The sequence below is a fragment of the Mixophyes fleayi genome, chromosome 6 (assembly GCF_038048845.1).
Source record: "Mixophyes fleayi isolate aMixFle1 chromosome 6, aMixFle1.hap1, whole genome shotgun sequence".
NCBI classification, from domain to species: Eukaryota; Metazoa; Chordata; class Amphibia; order Anura; family Limnodynastidae; genus Mixophyes; species Mixophyes fleayi.
Window position 1 is genome coordinate 125,508,752 of NC_134407.1, and position 19,644 is coordinate 125,528,395.

The following is a 19,644-nucleotide window of genomic DNA, read 5'->3' on the forward strand; positions in this document are numbered from 1 at the left end:
CCCAATCTCCTAGTACAGGGCATGTAAAATCCAAAAAGCCCAAGTTCTCAAAAAACAGCAAAAAAAGAAACTTAAAATCATCTGAGGAGAAACGTAAAGTTGGCAATATGCCAATTACGACAAGTAGTGGCAAGGAACGGCTTAGGCCCTGTCCCGTGTTCATGACTAGTGGTCCAACTTCACCCAAGGATCAAAGCCCTCCTCCCCCCCCCTACAAAAAATTTAAGAGAGTTATGCTGTCAGCAACAACAACAAAACAGCAAAGAACTCTGCCTTCTAAACAGATGACATCACAAATCCCCAAGGCGAGTCCAAGGGTGTTGTTGGTTGTGAACCCTGACCTTCCCATCACTGTACGGGAAGAGGTGACTCCATCCAGCATTTGCAGCACGCCCTCTGCATATGCTGGAAGGATCACCCACAGTCCAGTTACAGATTTGGCTAATGAAGGTGTGAATGTTGTGCACTGGGAGGAGGATATTGATGTAGCTGGCGCTGAGGAGGATGTTGATGATTATGATGCAGACAGATACCAAATTGCATTTCTCAATTTCTATTTATATTCTAGATTATATAACGGCTGAAAAGTTTTCTGTTTTACTCCTAGTGGAGAGGGGATCTGATGCAGACAGATACCAAACTGCCTTTGTCCATTTCTTTGTATATTTGAATTGCTAGTTCTACAGTCTATGCAGGCTGCTTTATTTATATTCAACTACAAGTGTAGGGCGGGGGGGGGGCATAGATAGCCACCAAAGTAACGTGGTCCATTTAATTTCACTTTCTAGCTCCACAGACTGTGCAGCCTGCTTTTTTTTATCTTCAAAGTATTTATATTTACAAGCCTTGCAATCTAAATTAACTAGAGGTAGTGACGTGGTAGAACTCCAAAAGGCAGTTTGGAAGCCCCTGTACAAACTGGCTCTATTTTTTAACTGAGTTGTCCCCCCTCCAGTGTGTACTCGGAAAGAGTTTTTAGTGCAGCGGGGAACCTGGTCAGTGAGCGGCGAAGGAGGTTGCTTCCTCACAACGTTGAAAAAATGATGTTTATAAAAATGAATAATCAATTCCTCAATGAAGTACAGCACTGCCCTCCAGACAGTACAGAGGGACTGTGGTTGTGGAGTCCAGTGGGGACGAATTGATAATGTGTGAGGAGGAGGAAGTACACACTGTAGGGGGAGAGGAATCAGAGGTTGAGGATAAGGACGACATCTTTCCTCAGTAGAGCCTGTTTAGTTTGTACAGGGAGAGATGAATTGTTTTATTGGTGTGGGGGCCCAAACAAACCAATCATTTCAGCCACAGTTGTTTGGTAGGCCCTGTCGCTGAAATGATTGGTTTGTTAAAGTGTGCATGTCCTATTTCAACAACATAAGGGTGGGTGGGAGGGCCCAAGGACAATTCCATCTTGCAACTTTTTTTTTGGCATTATGTGACCATTCAACAGTCGTTTGCCATGTTCAAAAAGTAAAAGAAAATGCCAACAAATTCAATAAATTAAATCAAAAGTTAAATGCCCTGTCATTATTTAAAACAAGAGGTGTTGACGTGCTAGAATTAGTGTAGTGTTAAGATGTTATAAACACTACACTTGGAAATTGGAGGAGGTAATGTGGCCCCGGTATCAAATTGGGTACCGGGGCCACCCCACTATGCAGTCCAGATACTTGTTTGGTGGAATTCCGACACGTGGAGGGTTTTTAAATTATATTGTGGCCTCGGTACCAAATTGTGTACCGGGGCCACCACACTACGCAGTCAAGATACTTGTTTGGTGGAATTCAGACCAGTTGAGGGTTTTATTATTATATTGTGTGGACCACTCTATCTATACCACACTACAACTCTATACCACTCTATTTCCTACTTTAATTCTATTTAATTCTATTTCCTACTTTAATTCTATTACTAATTAATTACCATAAAGAGGAACAAAAAAAAACCAATTTTACCAAAAGTATAATATGACTTAGACTTACAAACACTACACTTGAAAGATCGTGCCTTTAAATGAAAAAGTCAGTCTTCATTGCACGACTATGTGCAAGTGCAACAGGGACATTTTTTTGGGTTTACAAAGTCAAACAATAACACTACGACCCTGTCTGTCTGGGGTCTGTCAATGACGAATTGTCTGGAGCATGTTTTGAGGAGGTATTGTGGCCCCGGTATCAAATTGGGTACCGGGGCCACCCCACTATGCAGTCCAGATACTTGTTTGGTGGAATTCCGACACGTGGAGGGTTTTTTAATTATATTGTGGCCTCGGTACCAAATTGTGTACCGGGGCCACCACACTACGCAGTCAAGATACTTGTTTGGTGGAATTCAGACCAGTTGAGGGTTTTATTATTATATTGTGTGGACCACTCTATCTATACCACACTACAACTCTATACCACTCTATTTCCTACTTTAATTCTATTTAATTCTATTTCCTACTTTAATTCTATTACTAATTAATTAACATAAAGAGGAACAAAAAAAACCAATTTTACCAAAAGTATAATATGACTTAGACTTACAAACACTACACTTGAAAGATCGTGCCTTTAAATGAAAAAGTAAGTCTTCATTGCACGACTATGTACAACAGGGACAGTTTTTTTCTTTACAAAGTCAACTAATAACACTTGGACCCTGTCTGTCTTTAACATACTTAATGGGATCTCAATGACGAATTGTCTGTAGCATGTTTGGAGGAGGTATTGTGGCCCCGGTATCAAGTTGGGTACCGGGGCCACCCCACTACGCAGTCCAGATACTTGTTTGGTGGAATTCTGACACGTGGAGGGTGTATTTATTTTATTGTGGCCCCGGTATCAAGTTGGGTACCGGGGCCACCCCACTACGCAGTCCAGATACTTGTTTGGTGGAATTCTGACACGTGGAGGGTTTTTTAATTATATTGTGGCCTCGGTACCAAATTGTGTACCGGGGCCACCACACTACGCAGTCAAGATAGATAGATGCGTATCATAGATAAAGTACATTCAGTGGTGTGGGGCAAATTGAAAAATATTCTAAATGCACTGACATTATCAAAAACAAGAGGTTGTCACACGCTAAAACTCCAACATGTATATGATGGAGAGGATGGAGGAGCAGCCGTATGTGTAGTGTAATGCAGACCTGTTGAAGGTTTTTTATATATTTTATTGTGGTGCCCAGTGCCCACTCCTCTACGCAGTCCAGGTACAATTATTGGTGCGATTCATAAAAGTTCAGGGTTTTTAATATATTGTGGTGACCCACTCCTCTACGCAGTCCAGGTACATTTATTGGTGCGAATCAAACAAGTTGATGGTTTTCTTATTATATATATTGTGGTGACCCACTCCTCTACGCAGTCCAGGTACATTTATTGGTGCGATTCATAAAAGTTCAGGGTTTTTAAGATATTGTGGTGACCCACTCCTCTACGCAGTCCAGGTACAATTATTGGTGCGATTCATAAAAGTTCAGGGTTTTTAATATATTGTGGTGACCCACTCCTCTACGCAGTCCAGGTACATTTATTGGTGCGATTCATAAAAGTTCAGGGTTTTTAATATATTGTGGTGACCCACTCCTCTACGCAGTCCAGGTACATTTATTGGTGCGATTCATAAAAGTTCTGGGTTTTTAATATATTGTGGTGACCCACTCCTCTACGCAGTCCAGGTACATTTATTGGTGCGATTCATAAAAGTTCAGGGTTTTTAATATATTGTGGTGACCCACTCCTCTACGCAGTCCAGGTACAATTATTGGTGCGAATCATAAAAGTTCAGGGTTTTTAAGATATTGTGGTGACCCACTCCTCTACGCAGTCCAGAAAGATACCTTTTTGCAACGTTTTGGACTAATAACTATATTGTGAGGTGTTCAGAATACACTGTAAATTAGTGGAAATGCTTGTTATTGAATGTTATTGAGGTTAATAATAGCCTAGGAGTGAAAATAAGCCCAAAAACTTGATTTTTAAACTTTTTATGTTTTTTTCAAAAAAAATCCGAATCCAATACCTTAAATCCGAACCGAGACCTTTCGTCAAGTGTTTTGCGAGACAAATCCGAACCTCAAAAATAACGAAAATCCGGATCCAAAACACAAAACACGAGACCTCAAAAGTCGCCGGTGCACATCCCTAATATATATATGTATATATGTATATATATATATATATATATATATATATATATTTATATACAAGTTAACCCGTGCATTATACTCGTGCATTTTTTTGACAAATAATGTCAGTATACCAAATTTCAGGTCATTCGGATGAGCCCTTTCTGAGAAAATTGTTTTTTCCACAGACACTAACAATCGCCGCTACACATGCAGGGGCGGATCTAGAAAATGTTTGTTCCCCGGGGGGATGTTAGGGCGGGGCGATTTAGGCCCCGCCCCCTTTCCGACTTCTGAGGCTGCCGGGGGCTGTACAGTATGTGCAGGTCCGCTCGGCAGTGACAGGCAGGGACAGTGTGCTGCCCGGCTGCTCTGATTGTGTTTAAAACACAATCAGAGCAGCCGGGCAGTACACTGTCACTGCCAAACGGACCTGCACATACTGTGCAGCCGTCGGCAGCAAACCCCTGCTAGGGGGGGGCGATTGCCCCGATCGCACCCCCCTGGATCCGCCACTGTACACATGTGTGTTCATGAGGTAAAATTACCTCACGAAAATGAGTTTGACCCCTCAACTCGTCAATAATGTCAGTATACCAAATTTCAGCCCTTTTTGAGGGTTTTTTTACACACACACTAAGAATTTAGTAGGTCAGTTAACCCGTGCATGATACTCATGCATTCTAGTCAAATCAAGCTACTTAAGGTGTTAAAAACTCCCCACTGTCACCCCCGGCAACCACCAACCACTCCCAACTGTCACTTCTCCTTCAAGAAATATATAGGTCAGTGTATAACTCTGCCCAGCAGGTGGCGCTGCAGCTTGGTTTTTTTTTTTTCACACACACACAGACAGACTAACACACACCACTAGACATTTATATTATAGATATATATATATATATATATATATATATCTAATATATAAAAGCCTAATGGCGTGTGTTAGTGTGTGTGTGTGTGTAAAAAACTACCGGGTAACAGAGTGCTCAAGCTGCAGCGCCACCTGCTGGGCGGAGTTATATACTACACTGACCTACTAAATTCTTATCATTATCTAATATATAAATGCTTAGTGGCGTCTGTCTGTCTGTGTGTGTGTGTGTGTGGAAAAAAACCCCAAGTTGCAGCGCCACCTGCTGGGCAGAGTTATACACTGACCTACTAAATTCTTAGTGTGTGTGGGAAAAAAATTCAAATTTGGTAGGGCTCAAACTCATTTTCGTGAGGTAATTTTGCCTCATGAACACACATGTGTAGAGGCGTGCGTTAGTGTGTGTGTGTGGAAAAAACTATTTTCTCAGAAAGGGCTCATCCAATTGACCTGAAATTTGGTATACTGACATTATTTGACAAAAAAATTAGAATAGTCAAGTCAGTTAACCTCCATCATCCCTCCTTCCCCCCGTGGGAGGGGTAGTAAAGGCTAAATTTACGAGTTGAGGGGTCAAACTCATTTTCGTGAGGTAATTTTACCTCATGAACACACATTAAAAAGGGCGCTTGCGTCGGGAAGTAACGATCTTCCCCTGAGGAGGCCTGGGCTAGGCCCAAATGCATGACAAGAACCTTTTTAAGACCTTAAGTATCTTGATTTGACTAGAATGCATGAGTATCATGCACGGGTTAACTTGTATATATATATATATATATATATATATATATATATATATATATATATATATATATATAAAAGAGAGAAGCGCCAAACATAGTGTATTATCACCAATTAATTAGTGTAAGAATAATTATTCCAAATTGGCCCCGTACCAGAATATAGATGATAAATTTCCCATCTTTATGATATTCCACTGGAATCCAGAACTTGCCTCTGAGTGGATTTCACACTAGGGCTCAAATGGAAATAACAACACAATAGTGTAGTACATTCATGACAAGTGCATAATTTTATAGAAAATAGTAAAATTTAATAGACATGGCACATTCCAATAAGACAAATAAATTGCCCGTACATTGAATAAAATATAAGCAGGCTTATCTTTGGTAGAAAGTTCCCAATTAGTCCAAGCATAAACCGAAAGTAGGATAAAGACTCCCTCTCCACTGCTGGCTGGAACACACAGAAAAGAGCACTGCCTCCTTGACGCGTTTCGTCCACAATAGACTTTATCAAAAGGGTAAGTGTTGTTTGGGACATGATTCCCCGTTTTTTATAGTCCCTACTACCAATCAGTGATATCCGGAGGTTTCATTTTCCCCAAAGACTGGCCGGATCTCCTTGGCCTCCATTAACGCCCGGTATCCACATCACTTCCGCCCATTTGCGATATGTCACTTTCGGTTTAGCTCCGAGTCTTACATCATTTCCGGAATACAGAACAATAATATAAACAAAGTGCACAGCGCTATTTAAATCATGAACATACCAAAGGTAATTAAAATAACATATAAAGCATGGGAAGCATATAATTTTAGTTAGCATATTCCCCATACAAAAAGTACATTAATAGTAAAATACTGACGATGCTCAGATAAACCACAATCCAAATCCCTTAAGGGATACTAGACACAATATGCTAACCTGGTTAGTATGAATAAAAATCAGTCTAATCTAGACATCAAATAACTGACTAAACAGATACATACCTTAAGTAGCTTGATTTGACTAGAATGCATGAGTATCATGCACGGGTTAACTTGTATATATATATATATATATATATATATATATATATATATAGGTATATTGAGATATATATATATATATATATATATATATATATATGTATATATATATATGTATATATACACATATAGGTATATTGACATATATATATACAGATATAGGATTTATATATATATATATATATATATATATATATATATATATATATATATATATATATATAATATATATTATATATATATTGTCCTATAGATTGTAAGCTTGCCAGCAGGGTTCTCTTACCTCTCTGTATGTATGTATTACCCAGTATTGTCTTATTAATATTTGTTCCCAATTGTAAAGCGCTACGGAATTTGCTGGCGCTATATAAATAAATGATGATTATATATATATATATATATATATATATATATATCTACTATATAAATGCCTAGTGGTGTGTGTGGGAAAAAAAAAACAAGCTGCAGCGCCACCTGCTGGGCAGAGTTATACACTGACCTATATATTTCTTGAAGGAGAAGTGACAGTTGGGAGTGGTTGGTGGTTGCCGGGGGTGACAGTGGGGAGTTTTTAACACCTTAAGTAGCTTGATGAAGGATGTGGCGATGAAGATGAAGGATGAGGAGATGGAGAAAAATGATGAGGTGGTGACATGTGGACAAAACCACGTTAAAAAAGGGCGCTTGCGTCGGGAAGTAACGCTCTTCTCCTGAGGAGGCCTGGGCTAGGCCCAAATGCATGACAAGAACCTTTTTAACACCTTAAGTAGCTTGATTTGACTAGAATGAATGAGTATCATGCACGAGTTAACTTGTATATATATATATATATATATATATATATATATATATATGAACAATATTGTATCATATACATTTAGAAAGTTAGTGTATGATAATATAAACAATAGGGATTAGATATATTTGTTCAGTGAGAAAGCTTGTGGAATGAATAAATAATGAACTCAAACCTTGTTTTATCAGGCAATATATTCCCTCCCCTCCAAAGGGTCTGATCAAGTTTTTATGGAGCACTTAATTTCTTTCTGTTTTTCATTTATTTCATTATTTATATTTTAAATAAACAGTCTTGGTTACAATTATGTTTGAGCACATAGTGTTGAGAGACACTATGGGCCAGATTTACTAAGCTGCGGGTTTGAAAAAGTGGGGATGTTGCCTATAGCAACCAATCAGATTCTAGCTGTCATTTTGTAGAAGGTACTAAATAAATGACAGCTAGAATCTGATTTGTTGCTATAGGCAACATCCCCACTTTTTCAAACCCGCAGCTTAGTAAATCTAGCCCTATGTGCCCTAAAACCATTTAAAATATCACGTTTATGTTCATTTAACCTTATTTTTAATGTTCTTGTTGTTCTGCCTATGTATAGCAGATTACAACTGCACTTCAACAGGTAAATTACAAAGGTAAAGGTACAATTAATAAATTCTTTTATCTTAAATTATTTATCGCCAGATGTAACAGAATGAAACCTATTGGTTATATGTTTACATGTAATGCATCGTTGACTACCACATTTATAGCAACCACTTGGGGTAGCGGAAAACCACTCAGAACTCATCTCATCTGTTCCTTGGTTTCCCAGAATATTGAATTTCCAAGTGTTTGTTTTAGATTTTAAAAAACTAAGGCCTTGTAAATCTTTCAGATTATTGGCTTTTTTAAAAATCACCATTGATTTTTCAGGTAACAAGGTTTTTAACAATGGATCTTGTTTCAAAATTACATATTTAGAAGCAATAATTCTCTTGACATTTATTGAGGCTTTACTATATTTTGAGACAAAAGTCCATTCAGAATTAGTAATAACATCATTATTTTCTTCTATGGTATTTAATGGATTAGTGATGTTTTTTTCAATCTTTTTCAGATTCATAGTCACTATTTTAGGTGTCAGTAAAGTACTTCTATTCATTAATTTGACTTCCCTGAGTGCTTGATCTACCAATTTAATTGGGTAACCCCGATCAAAAATTTTTTTTTCTCATTTTCCAAAAATATATCCTCATTGGAGCAAATCCGTCGGAGCCGTATAAACTGCCCCTTTCTGGATCCCTTTCTTCCACTTAAAATAATAAGCACTTGAAAAATGTAGATAGTTACTGCAATCAACTTTTTTAAAGTAATTTGAAGTGGATATGGTATTGCCCATGACCGACAGGGAGACATCCAGAAACTCAGTATGCATAGCGTGATACTTATAAATTAATTTCAAATTATAATTATTGCCATTTAAAAAATTAACAAATTCCAGTGCTCACGCTTCCCCACCTTTCCAAATAATAAACAAATCATCTTTATAATGACCATAGAGGACCGAACTAGCCTCCCCACATGAGGACATCCTCAACATCGCCCATGGGTTGGCATAGCTGGGGGAGAACAGATCCCCCCGAGTGTGTAGATTGTACTAGCCTATTAAGCGCCAGAGGGTATTTTGTTTTGTGAATATACATATATGAATATTGCAAGGCTTCTCATAGATAACAACGTGATCGACAAGTTGCGGGTTTGAGAGTCTTCTGACTGAGTTGCATTGCTATAACGATTGAGAGCTGTATTTGTGATTAAACTGTATATTGCATTTTGAACATTTCAAACTGTTCACATCCTGCCACCGGTGAAATTCAAATCTATGTTTCCAATACCATTCCCTCTTAATAAATGCACCACAGTGATTTTTTATTTATATGCAGTGTCAAGTTATTCCTGAGAGGTCTGTGTGGATTCAAGGGGGTGTTCCAAGTCCCAACAGAGTGCAGCAGAGAAGATTTGGGTGAAGGCACTGCATCATCAAAAGAGAGAGTGAGCAACACACACACTCTATATCTGCAACACCCTTCTCAGGGTCAGAGTGAAGGGGTGTTACATTATATAAAAACCTGTGCACACAAACAACAGCCTGTATCCCTATATTAAATGCCACCAGCCTCTGCCCTCAAATTGTGTAGCACCATCCTGTGTCCCATACAGTATTCACTACCAGCCTGCGCGTCAAAAATATATGCCAAACTTCCCCTTCTCCTGGAAACCTACTGGGAACCATTAGAATTGGTTCCCAGAATTTATAGCCTCCCAGTCACTTTATTGAATTCAGGACCAGAATGAATGTTATGTAGAAAAAAACAGCTTTCTTGTGGACCTAAAGGCTTAGGCTATACAATCACTCTTTCTGCTTTTGAGTATCAGCAAGAGAATTGAGTTTCCAATGTGAAATTTGCACCTGACCATCAGTGATGTGTCCCATGTCCATCACAGCACACAGAAGTAAAAAATGTCTGCACTGGTATGCAGTAAACAATTAATCCATATATATGGGTGGAGGCCTAGAGGGATAGATGCAGTGTGGAGGCCTTGTCCATCCACCTTGTCTCTCCACTGGTTGTGCTATTCGTGTGGACCGTTCTGGACAATAAAAATCTCTTGGTATGAGGACTTGTAAGACCCAGGCACTGTATCAAAAATTAGGCAGAGGTATGTAAATCTGAACCGTGCAGTTAAAAACTGAAGAGGTGGCAATTCTAGACACACAGTTCAACAGTAAACAAAATTGCACTGAAAAGGGCAACAGGTAATAGAAAGCAACCCGAGCTTAGTTACAGCATTAAGCTTGTACTTCTTTAAAAATTCCAGCAAATTAAAGTTCACTTTTGAAAGTGTCCCATTGGCCCACCAGAGAAACAAGCCTCTATGGGCCCTGCCTTTACCCCATGCATGTAGTAATTGCTCCAACTCTGCTCATCCCCTTTTTATTTTGTGCTTAGCCTACAGTGATGTAGTCGGAAGAGATTATTTCCTCATTGAAAAACCACATGCAACCTATGGCTCTCGGCTTCAGCTACATGGACATGCTGGAACAACAGCTGGAGATTCACTGGTTGCTGCTGTCTGCTTTATTTATTGTTTTGCCTTGTCTACATCTGTCAGCCTGACCCAGTTTTATATGCTTGTGGTTGCCTGTCCTATTCTTCCTTTACTTATCAGTTTGGCTATCATACTGTATTTCTCTGTCTGCATTCTGTTCCAGTTCTATCCATCTCTGCATGTATATAAGTATTTTTCTGCCTATCTGTATATATGCCTAATTATCTGTATACCTGTACTGCTTCCTTGCCTAAATGTAGCTGTATAATTGTTTTATTTGCCTGCTTATCCCTTTAACTGTTCTATATAATGCGTCTGCCTTTCTTTATGTCTGTATACTTTGAAGTCATTTTCTTCAAACGGCAATTTTATTAAAGACAAAACCTGAGGGGCCATGTCTTTAATAAAAGAACAGTTTTAAAAATTACTTAAATGTGCCAGGAATCGGCAGTTCTTCAGAACCGCCATTTAGTAAATAAACCACTAGGGCTCTCAAGCACAAAGTACTCACACTCACTGTATGTTTTCTCTTCTCCAGCAGGCTCAGCAGCTGTGCAAGAACAGTGATTCCTCAGGGTATGTCAGCCAACTCCACAGTAGCTGTACCTACCTCCTCCTTGGCCACTCTGCCCAATTTCTCCTTCTGTTATCCACGCCACAATATTTGCAAGTTCTGGCAACACATCCTGAGTACTGGCAGCTTGGGCATGCTGGAAACTTCACGTTTCATGTTAATTATCTCCTGGATTCATCTTCATATCCCCCCGCAGGTATGCGCTGTGTCCGAGAGTTACACATCATTTCAAATTGTGCAGTGGCTGAGTCTCTCGCAATACTTTTAATGAGACACATTATGTGCCTTCCAGTTGCATGTCAGTGAAGAAGCAAATGTTTAGGCAAACTTTAGGTGAACTTTAAGTAAAATGCACACAAAGTGTGTCACATGTAATAAACACATTCCTGATATCCCCTCACTCTCAGGATAAATTCAAGCAATAAATGAGGCTATACTTATTATTAATATTATTAATGTTTATTTATAGGGTGCCACAAAGTGTCCGTAGTGTCGTACAATGACAAACAATAGCACAGTACAAGGTGAAACAGAACGGTACAATTAACAATAAGCACTATAACTCCAGAAGCTCAAAGCACAGCTAGAGAGAAAGGGTGAGGGTGAGGGATAATAAGCAAAAGCTAGTAACCTGAGGCCAAAAGATTGAGCACGGATGACATGCCAAGAACCACTGAGAGGTGCAGAGAAAAGCGAGAGGAGTCAGAGGGCAGAAGGTCCAAGAGGAGGTGGGCTGAGTTGCTGGAGAGCAAAGTTAAACGTGGTGGAAACAGGAGGAGAGAAGGTCCTGCTTAAAAGCGTACAATCTAAAGGGAGGAGTAGACAGACTGAGAGCCACAAGGGAGAAACAGAGAAACAGGTGAAATGGAGACAGAGTCAGGAAGGGGGAGGAAGGGATGAGAGGGAGTGTCAGACGCCGTCTCCGTGCTATGTCTGCCGCACAGAGACGGACGTCTGCTTCTGTGACAGAGCGCTCGGTTGCCAAATTTCATCAGTCGCCTCATCGTCCAGTTCCTGTACGTACTACGGAAGGTGAAGAATTTGAAGTAAGTCGCATCCTGGATTTCCGTATCCTCCATGGACGACACCAATTCTTAGTACATTGGAAAGGCTTAGGGCCAGAAGAGAGATCCTGGGTGCAAAAAGAAGATCTCCATGCCCCACGGCTATTGAAACAGTTTCTCGAACAAAGATCTATCCAACAAAGTAGGGGAGGAGGTACTGTCAGACGCCGTCTCCGTGCTATGTCTGCCGCACAGAGACGGACGTCTGCTTCTGTGACAGAGCGCTCGGTTGCCAGGCAACCGGGCGTACTTCCGGGTCAGCGGTCGCGCGTTCCGTTGCTAGGCAACGGAACGCTTCCTAGTAACTCCGGCGGTGGTGTTTAGCGTCACCACCGCCAATGATTGGACTGCAGCTGTATAAAAGCCTCACTCTGGCACATAGAGTGCCAGAGTATTAGGTCTCATCCTAGCTCCAGCGTTCCTGTGTACCGTTTCCAGCGCTTCCTGTGTATTACCCGGCTTGTTACTTACTACTCCTGTTCTGTGCTCCCTGTGAACTTGACTTCAGCTTGATATTTGATTCTTCCTCCTGTGCTTCTGACCCCGACCCGGCTACCCTGACTACGGCTTTGAATTTTTTCTTGGACATCTCCTGAATTCACGGTTTGGACACGGCGTGTACGACACCGCTTTCATCTACTGCTTCACTGATTACTCCCTTGGAGGACCGCGACCTGCGTGTTCCCGCAGCTAAGACCGCACTTCCTTGCGGGGGTCCCTGGTGAAGACCAGGAACACGTTAGACTCCGCACCTCTTTGGTGAGTAGTGCAAAAATCAGTAAGCAAATACCCTTAATCTGTGACAGGGAGAAGTAGCCGACAAGGTGGGTATTTAAGCGGGTGACTGAAAGGCTTTTAAGAAAATGTGGGCTTTTAATGTCCGTTTGAAACTGGACAGATTGGGGGATGTTCTGATGGAGCAAGGGAGCTTCTTCCAATGGAGGGGGATAGCACGGGAGAAGTCTTGGATACGTGCGTGAGAAGGGGTAATCAGAGGGGAAGAGAGGAGCTTATTATTGGCCGATCACAGATGTAAGGAGCTGTGGAGTTATTTTAGGAGTTATACTGAGGAGTATTTAGGAGAAAAACACTAAGATTTCATTTAATTAAATGGGAGATTTAATAGTGGTAAACACTCACTGTTTTAGGGCCCACAGTCCAAGCCAGATACATTTTAAATGTTTATCGATACACATAAATTCATACGATAACTTTGTCTGGAAAAAACACTTTATGAGGAATCCTATTGTATCCCAACTTAACGATCCCAATAACAAATACACTCACACTTCATGTAAACCATCAAACATTTTTTCCCCTAATCAGATGAAAGGTCCATTTATAGAAACATTTCAAATGCTGGTTGAAAAAGACATTGAATCATTCCCATCCTCCCAGTCTAAAGCCAAGACTAATATGTCTAAAGAAAAAATACAAACATTGAAGGAAATTAAAAACAATAAAGACATTATCATAAAACCAGCTGAAAGAAGGTGGGGGGATTGTAATTAGGGATAGAGAAAACTACATCAAAGAGGCCTACAATCTATTATCAGACACTCAAATGTATGAAAAACTTCAAGGGGACCCTCCACAACCCTCCAGGCCGCCCTATTATTTCTGGAATTCAATCCATTACCTATAACCTATCAGGATACATCGATACATTCTTACAGCCTTTAGTTACCCTTCAACGTAGCTACCTTAAAGACTCCACTAATATTTTGCAGGCACTTAACCAAACCACATGGAGGAATTCCTATACTCTAGGAACATGTGAAGTTAAGTCACTGTACACCATCATAGACCATACGGACGAATGTGCCCATACTTACCATTATCTTTGTACCCACACACAGCTGGAAAATGAACAAACAAATTTTATCCTCAGTGCTATTGAATTTATTATACAACATAACTACTTTTGGTTCGATGGAAATTATTATAAACAACTTAAAGCAACCGCTATGGGAACACGTTTTGCACCCAGTTACGTGAATCTGTTCGTCGCCAAATGGGAGGATGACTATATCTGGAATAACAACCCATTCTCGAAAAATCTTATTATGTGGTACAGATATATAGACGACGTGTTCTTTATTTGGGATGGCTCCAACGAAGACTTTCAGAAATGTATTGTCTATGTTAACGACAATAGTCTCAATTTAGAATTCGCATCTAACACCAGTCGGGAACGAGTTAATTTTCTAGACCTAGAAATCTATATTGAACATGACTCTCTACAAACAAAAACCTTTGTCAAACCAGTTGATACGAATAATTTTCTACTGGCAAATAGCAATCACCACCCTAGGTGGATAAAAAACATCCCGAGTGGTCAATTTAAAAGAATTCGTCGAAACTGTACATACAAAGATGTTTTCTTGAAACAAAGTAAAGAACTGAAGGAACGTTTTCTAGAGAGAGAGTATAATGAAAAAATGGTACATCAAGCTTTAAAAGGTGGAAACCATTAGAACAAAAAGACCTCCTTAACCACAAACCTCCCAAACCATTTTTCGAATATGAACCTGTCATTCATTACAAAGTTTAACAGTAATACCTTACCATTGGAAATGTCCTTCAAGAAACATTGGCATATTCTTAAGATGGACAAGGAAATCAATTCCATTGTACCAGATAAGCCCAGAATTATCTACAAAAAAGCAGATAATCTTCGAAACCTCCTCACCAGTAGCTATATCCCAGTCTCCAATGACACGGCGAACAACAGACTTACTCCAGTTTTTTTTTTACTGTAATCAATGTATATGCTGCAAAACCTATCACTAGCATTACCTCCAATAGCAACCAAAAAACTTTGTCTATCAAATCTAATTTAAACTGCAATACGGAGGGTGCTATATATATATTGGAGTGCATTTGTGGACTCCAATATATAGGTCAGACAAAAAGAAAACTGAAAGTCAGAATAATGGAACATATCAACAATATTAAAAAAGGTCTGACCACTCACAGTGTATCAAATCACTATTTATTACACCATAAATCTAACCCAAAAGGACATATTTTTGCTGGCATACAAAAAGTCAAATAAAGCTGGAGAGGAGGAGATTTTACAAAATACATTTCACAAATAGAATCTAAATGGATCTTCCAACTTAAAAGACTGGCGCCTTCTGGTCTAAATCTTGATTTTGAACTCAGTTCATTTTTATAATAATTTTTAAAACTATTTCTATCAATACCTTTTGATATAAACATCCTTTTCTCTTTTTTAACCTATTGTATAATTTTTTTTTCAAATGAATTGAAAGCAATCTACTGACTGACAAGCTACATGTCTTTTCATGTCCTTGTACGTTTTTTATTAATAAAGTTTTTATTAATAAAGTTTTTTATTAATAAAGTTTTTTCCTAATAAAGTTTTTGTTTTGTTTTTTTATTGAAGGCTGCAGAGAGTATTTGTAACCTCAGTGTCAGCTACAAGCCCATCCTTGAAAAAGTCCGTTCAGCTGATGAAACGCGTAGGGTTATACCATTGCTATACACCCCCTCATCTTCTTTCTTTTTTCTCAAACTGCGATCCATCCACCTCTGGTTTGTGGTCCACATGTGTTCCACCATCGGAGTTTACAGCCAAGTTGGAACCTACAGCCTATCTTCACAAGCGGACCACTCTGACATCTAGGGATAGTGTTAGGGTAAGTTTTTATCTGCCCCAGTAGTCTTTCGCCTCCCTGCATTTTTTTCCTGAAAGAGCTGTAAACATTACTTTTGCATACTAGTCCAGTGTTGTTTTTTTTTTTATATAACATCTATACTATTTGTCCTGCGCTTTCTCTCCTATTGTCTATTAGGCTTCTATGCTAGGTTGTGGTGTGGTAAACCCGTTGGTACTTGTTCTGTAAAAGTGATTTAAACAAGTGATGTTCAATTACAACAAAGTACGGTTTTACTTTAACAACTATTAGCCTAGGTGATTTTGTATCATATGTGCCAGTCTGGTACATAAAACTGCCTCTGGGCAAACCAACAGTAAAAGAGCTGAAAAATAACCCAGTATCCTCACAATCATGACAAGATACCATTGCTTAAACAAGACACACCAAGCAATACCAAGAGCTTGGAGAACTCTCCCCTACCTACTTCCCATCTATTTCATACTTACCAACTTTTTTCAGTTGGTGTCCGGGAGACTCTCTGTGGCAGGTGAGCGTGCGGGAGGCGGGGCTCTGAAATTGTGCCATTTTGGCATAATGACGCAAATCGCATCATTTGACAGGGGGGCGGGGCCAAACCGCAGCATTTTGGCCCTAATTCGGACAGATGCGGGAGATTGCCACACTCTCCCGGGAGTCCGGGAGACCCACCCGAAATGCGTGAGTCTCCCGGACATACCGGGAGAGTTGGTAAGTATGATCTATTTTCTCCATATTTAGTTTTATATTGACCAGTGAACCACATGGGTGGCACAATTGCATTGCTCTGGTTGTTCAGGATGTGCACTGAATAGCCAGATTGGTATGCAGACAGTGTGCACATTCACCTACCTGCAATACTTGGTTGAATGAATACTCCACACATATGGAAGTGGCAGTTATTGCTTGACTCGGTTTTTCACCATACACAAATCAGCTCTGATACAATTGTATACTTTGCCCATAAACGGTACAGTAATTGGTCAGATTGGTCAAATTGATCAAATAGACCAATCAAACTTCCCAGATGAGAGCAGCTTTAAAGATCTTTTTTGCTTCTTTTTATTAGTTTTAATTATAAATGAGAGCCTGCGTGTACTTTGTGAAAGCCATGCTATGCACTTTTTTCATTTAAAACTGGGCCCTGACTATGACTTTGCTTGGTGGGACCAAAGTACAATATAATAATAAACTTTGTTGTATTCTGTGAATGTTCTGTAAGAGAAGTAGAGAAAAGAGAAACATATGCACATATAGATAGGCTACCAAATAAAATCAGCTACTGTAATTGAAACATACATGGAGCATGTGAGTGGAAAACCAGACAACACTGATAAATAAATAAACAGATAAAGAAACCATTTACAAAGATGCAGAAGCCCCATACTTGTTGGAGAGAGGAAGTTGGATGCTTTGTAAGGCAATGATTTAAACATTTTTTTTTAAAGATCTCCACTAAATGTATTGATAGCACATCTTTTCTAGCAAATAATTTTTTACCTAGATCTTATTTTTGGGGTACCAGGAAAGCTGACGTCATGTTTTCAAGTCCATAGTCAAAATTCCTTTCTCTCTGTAATAACTTTTGTAATTTTTCCTCTCACCTTGGATCTGTAACTCCTGGTTCCATTTTACAGTCTGGGGATCTTGCAACATGTGGTGCAGGCTCTGTGGGTCTTTACTGAAGACAAAGTATGTGTTGGTGTAAGGATCCAAGGGGTCTGTCATTTCCTACAGAAAGATAGAGAGTCTTTAAAGGATCACTAAGAACCCAAAGTGAAATTTTCAAATCTAAATCATGGAGACAAAATACATTGTTGAAATTAAAATTTCATTGTATCTATGTTACCTCCCTAAATCACTATAGACAGCTGAAGCTCCTCCCATATCTGATGTCCTGATGGAATAACATATAGGTCAAAAAGCTGAGAATGCAGTCATCTGTTATACTGTAGGCATACTTGCCTACTCTCTTGAATTTCCAACCAGACTCCTGGGAGAGTAGATCATCTTCCCAGATCCCACATCACTTCTGTTGGAAGTGGACGAGGCCTTAACGTAATGTACATCATCATAGTCCGTTCCCAGTAGCACGGTAATGTGAATTTCATCATTGCATGGTAGGGGATGGCCCGATGATGACTCAAATTGCATCATCACATCCTTTCACCTGTCCCAGAGGGAAGGTCTAAAAAGTAGGCAAGTATGACTGAATTCACTGACCCTGCTCCTTGTTTGAGTCCATCAATCAAAGCTGTGCATTTCTCTACTTTGTTAGAGAATCACTGTGATACTTCTTTGTGCAGACGTGGTCTCATCTGGAATCCTTTGATTCAAAGTACCCCAATAGGATAGCTGGAAATACTGCTACCATCTTCTTTACATGATGCAGGGCCATTCAGATAGTTAACTCTACGGGCCTGATTCATCAAGACATGCATACTGAGCGCAATGTGTGTTTGTTTCAGAATGCACATAATTCAGGTGTACGCACAACCGATTTAACAAGCAACAGATCTGAAGATACTTGGGTTGATGAGTTTGCGTGTAGGTCTGCTCAGCTCTACTGCACAAGACATGTGGCATGTGGGAAGGTCTGTGTGGTATATGGGGAACTGTGAGTGGCATGTGTTGGCATTATGTAGAAAGTTATGGGGATGTGCGGGTATGGGATGAGTGACTGGGGTTGTCAAGGTCATTTTGGAGCTGTTTTTTCATTCTTAAAATTAAGGATAATATCATCATCATCATTATCATCATCATCATCATCATCATCACTATCACCACTTATATATATAGCGCCACTGATTCCGCAGCACTGTACGGAGAACTCATTCACATCAGTCTCTGCCCCATTACAGTCTAAATTTCCTAACACACACAAACAGAGATCGAGAGAGACTAGAATCAATTTTTGATAGCAGCCAACTAACCTACTAGCATGTTTTTGGAGTGTGGGAGGAAACTGGAGCACCCAGAGGAAACCCACGCAAACAGAGGGAAAACATGCAAACTCCACACAGATAAGGCCATGGTCGAGAATTGAACTCAGGACCCCAGCGCTGTGAGGCAGAATTGCTAACCACTTAGCCACTGTGCTGCCCATATATATGCAGCGCTTTTGAAGTTTGGAGGGTGCACATTTGGCCCTTGAATTATATCAGTTTGGCCATCACTGATGTAGTCAGACATCTGCACATACATATACAATTAGACAAAAAACCATAAATACATTCCCTTGCAATCAAAAAATGCTTATATCCATCCATATTCAAAGTTGGAGATGTGTCCTGATCTGAATGAGCAGCATATGTGTCCGCACACCTCTTTTTCTTCTAGAGGTACTCCAGGATTTAATCTTTAGTTGGTTAACCCTGGAGTCCTTTGCTGGGCTACCTCTTTCTTGGAGTAGACTCTGGCTCCACCTGATGATAAAAAGACCATCAGCTTCCCATACCCCACCCCCCTTCTTATGCTGTACAGTAAAGTTGTAGACCTGCAAGGCAAAGTATATATGAAAAGGTGAACATTGTAAAAGACCAAATTCCCACAGAAGGTTATGGTAATTTGGTCATTTACCACAGTAAACCTGCTCTCTGTTACTTGGGTCATGTGATGGGCTTGCTGCATGTTCCAATGGAAGCGGTTCTTGGTGCTGAAGCATGAAGCTTTCTGTGCATACTAAGAAGCAAT

General features: G+C 39.8%; 1 protein-coding gene across 1 annotated transcript in view; it reads right to left on the reverse strand.

Annotated features, from left to right (window-relative positions):
• LOC142161565 (putative glycine N-acyltransferase-like protein 1B) overlaps nucleotides 1–19,644 on the reverse strand; it is a 62,172-nt gene that overhangs the window by 20,548 nt on the left and 21,980 nt on the right. Inside the window, exon 4 of the mRNA XM_075217292.1 lies at nucleotides 17,556–17,682. Coding sequence (XP_075073393.1) covers nucleotides 17,556–17,682 — 127 coding nt within the window. The remainder of the gene's footprint in view (nucleotides 1–17,555; nucleotides 17,683–19,644) is intronic.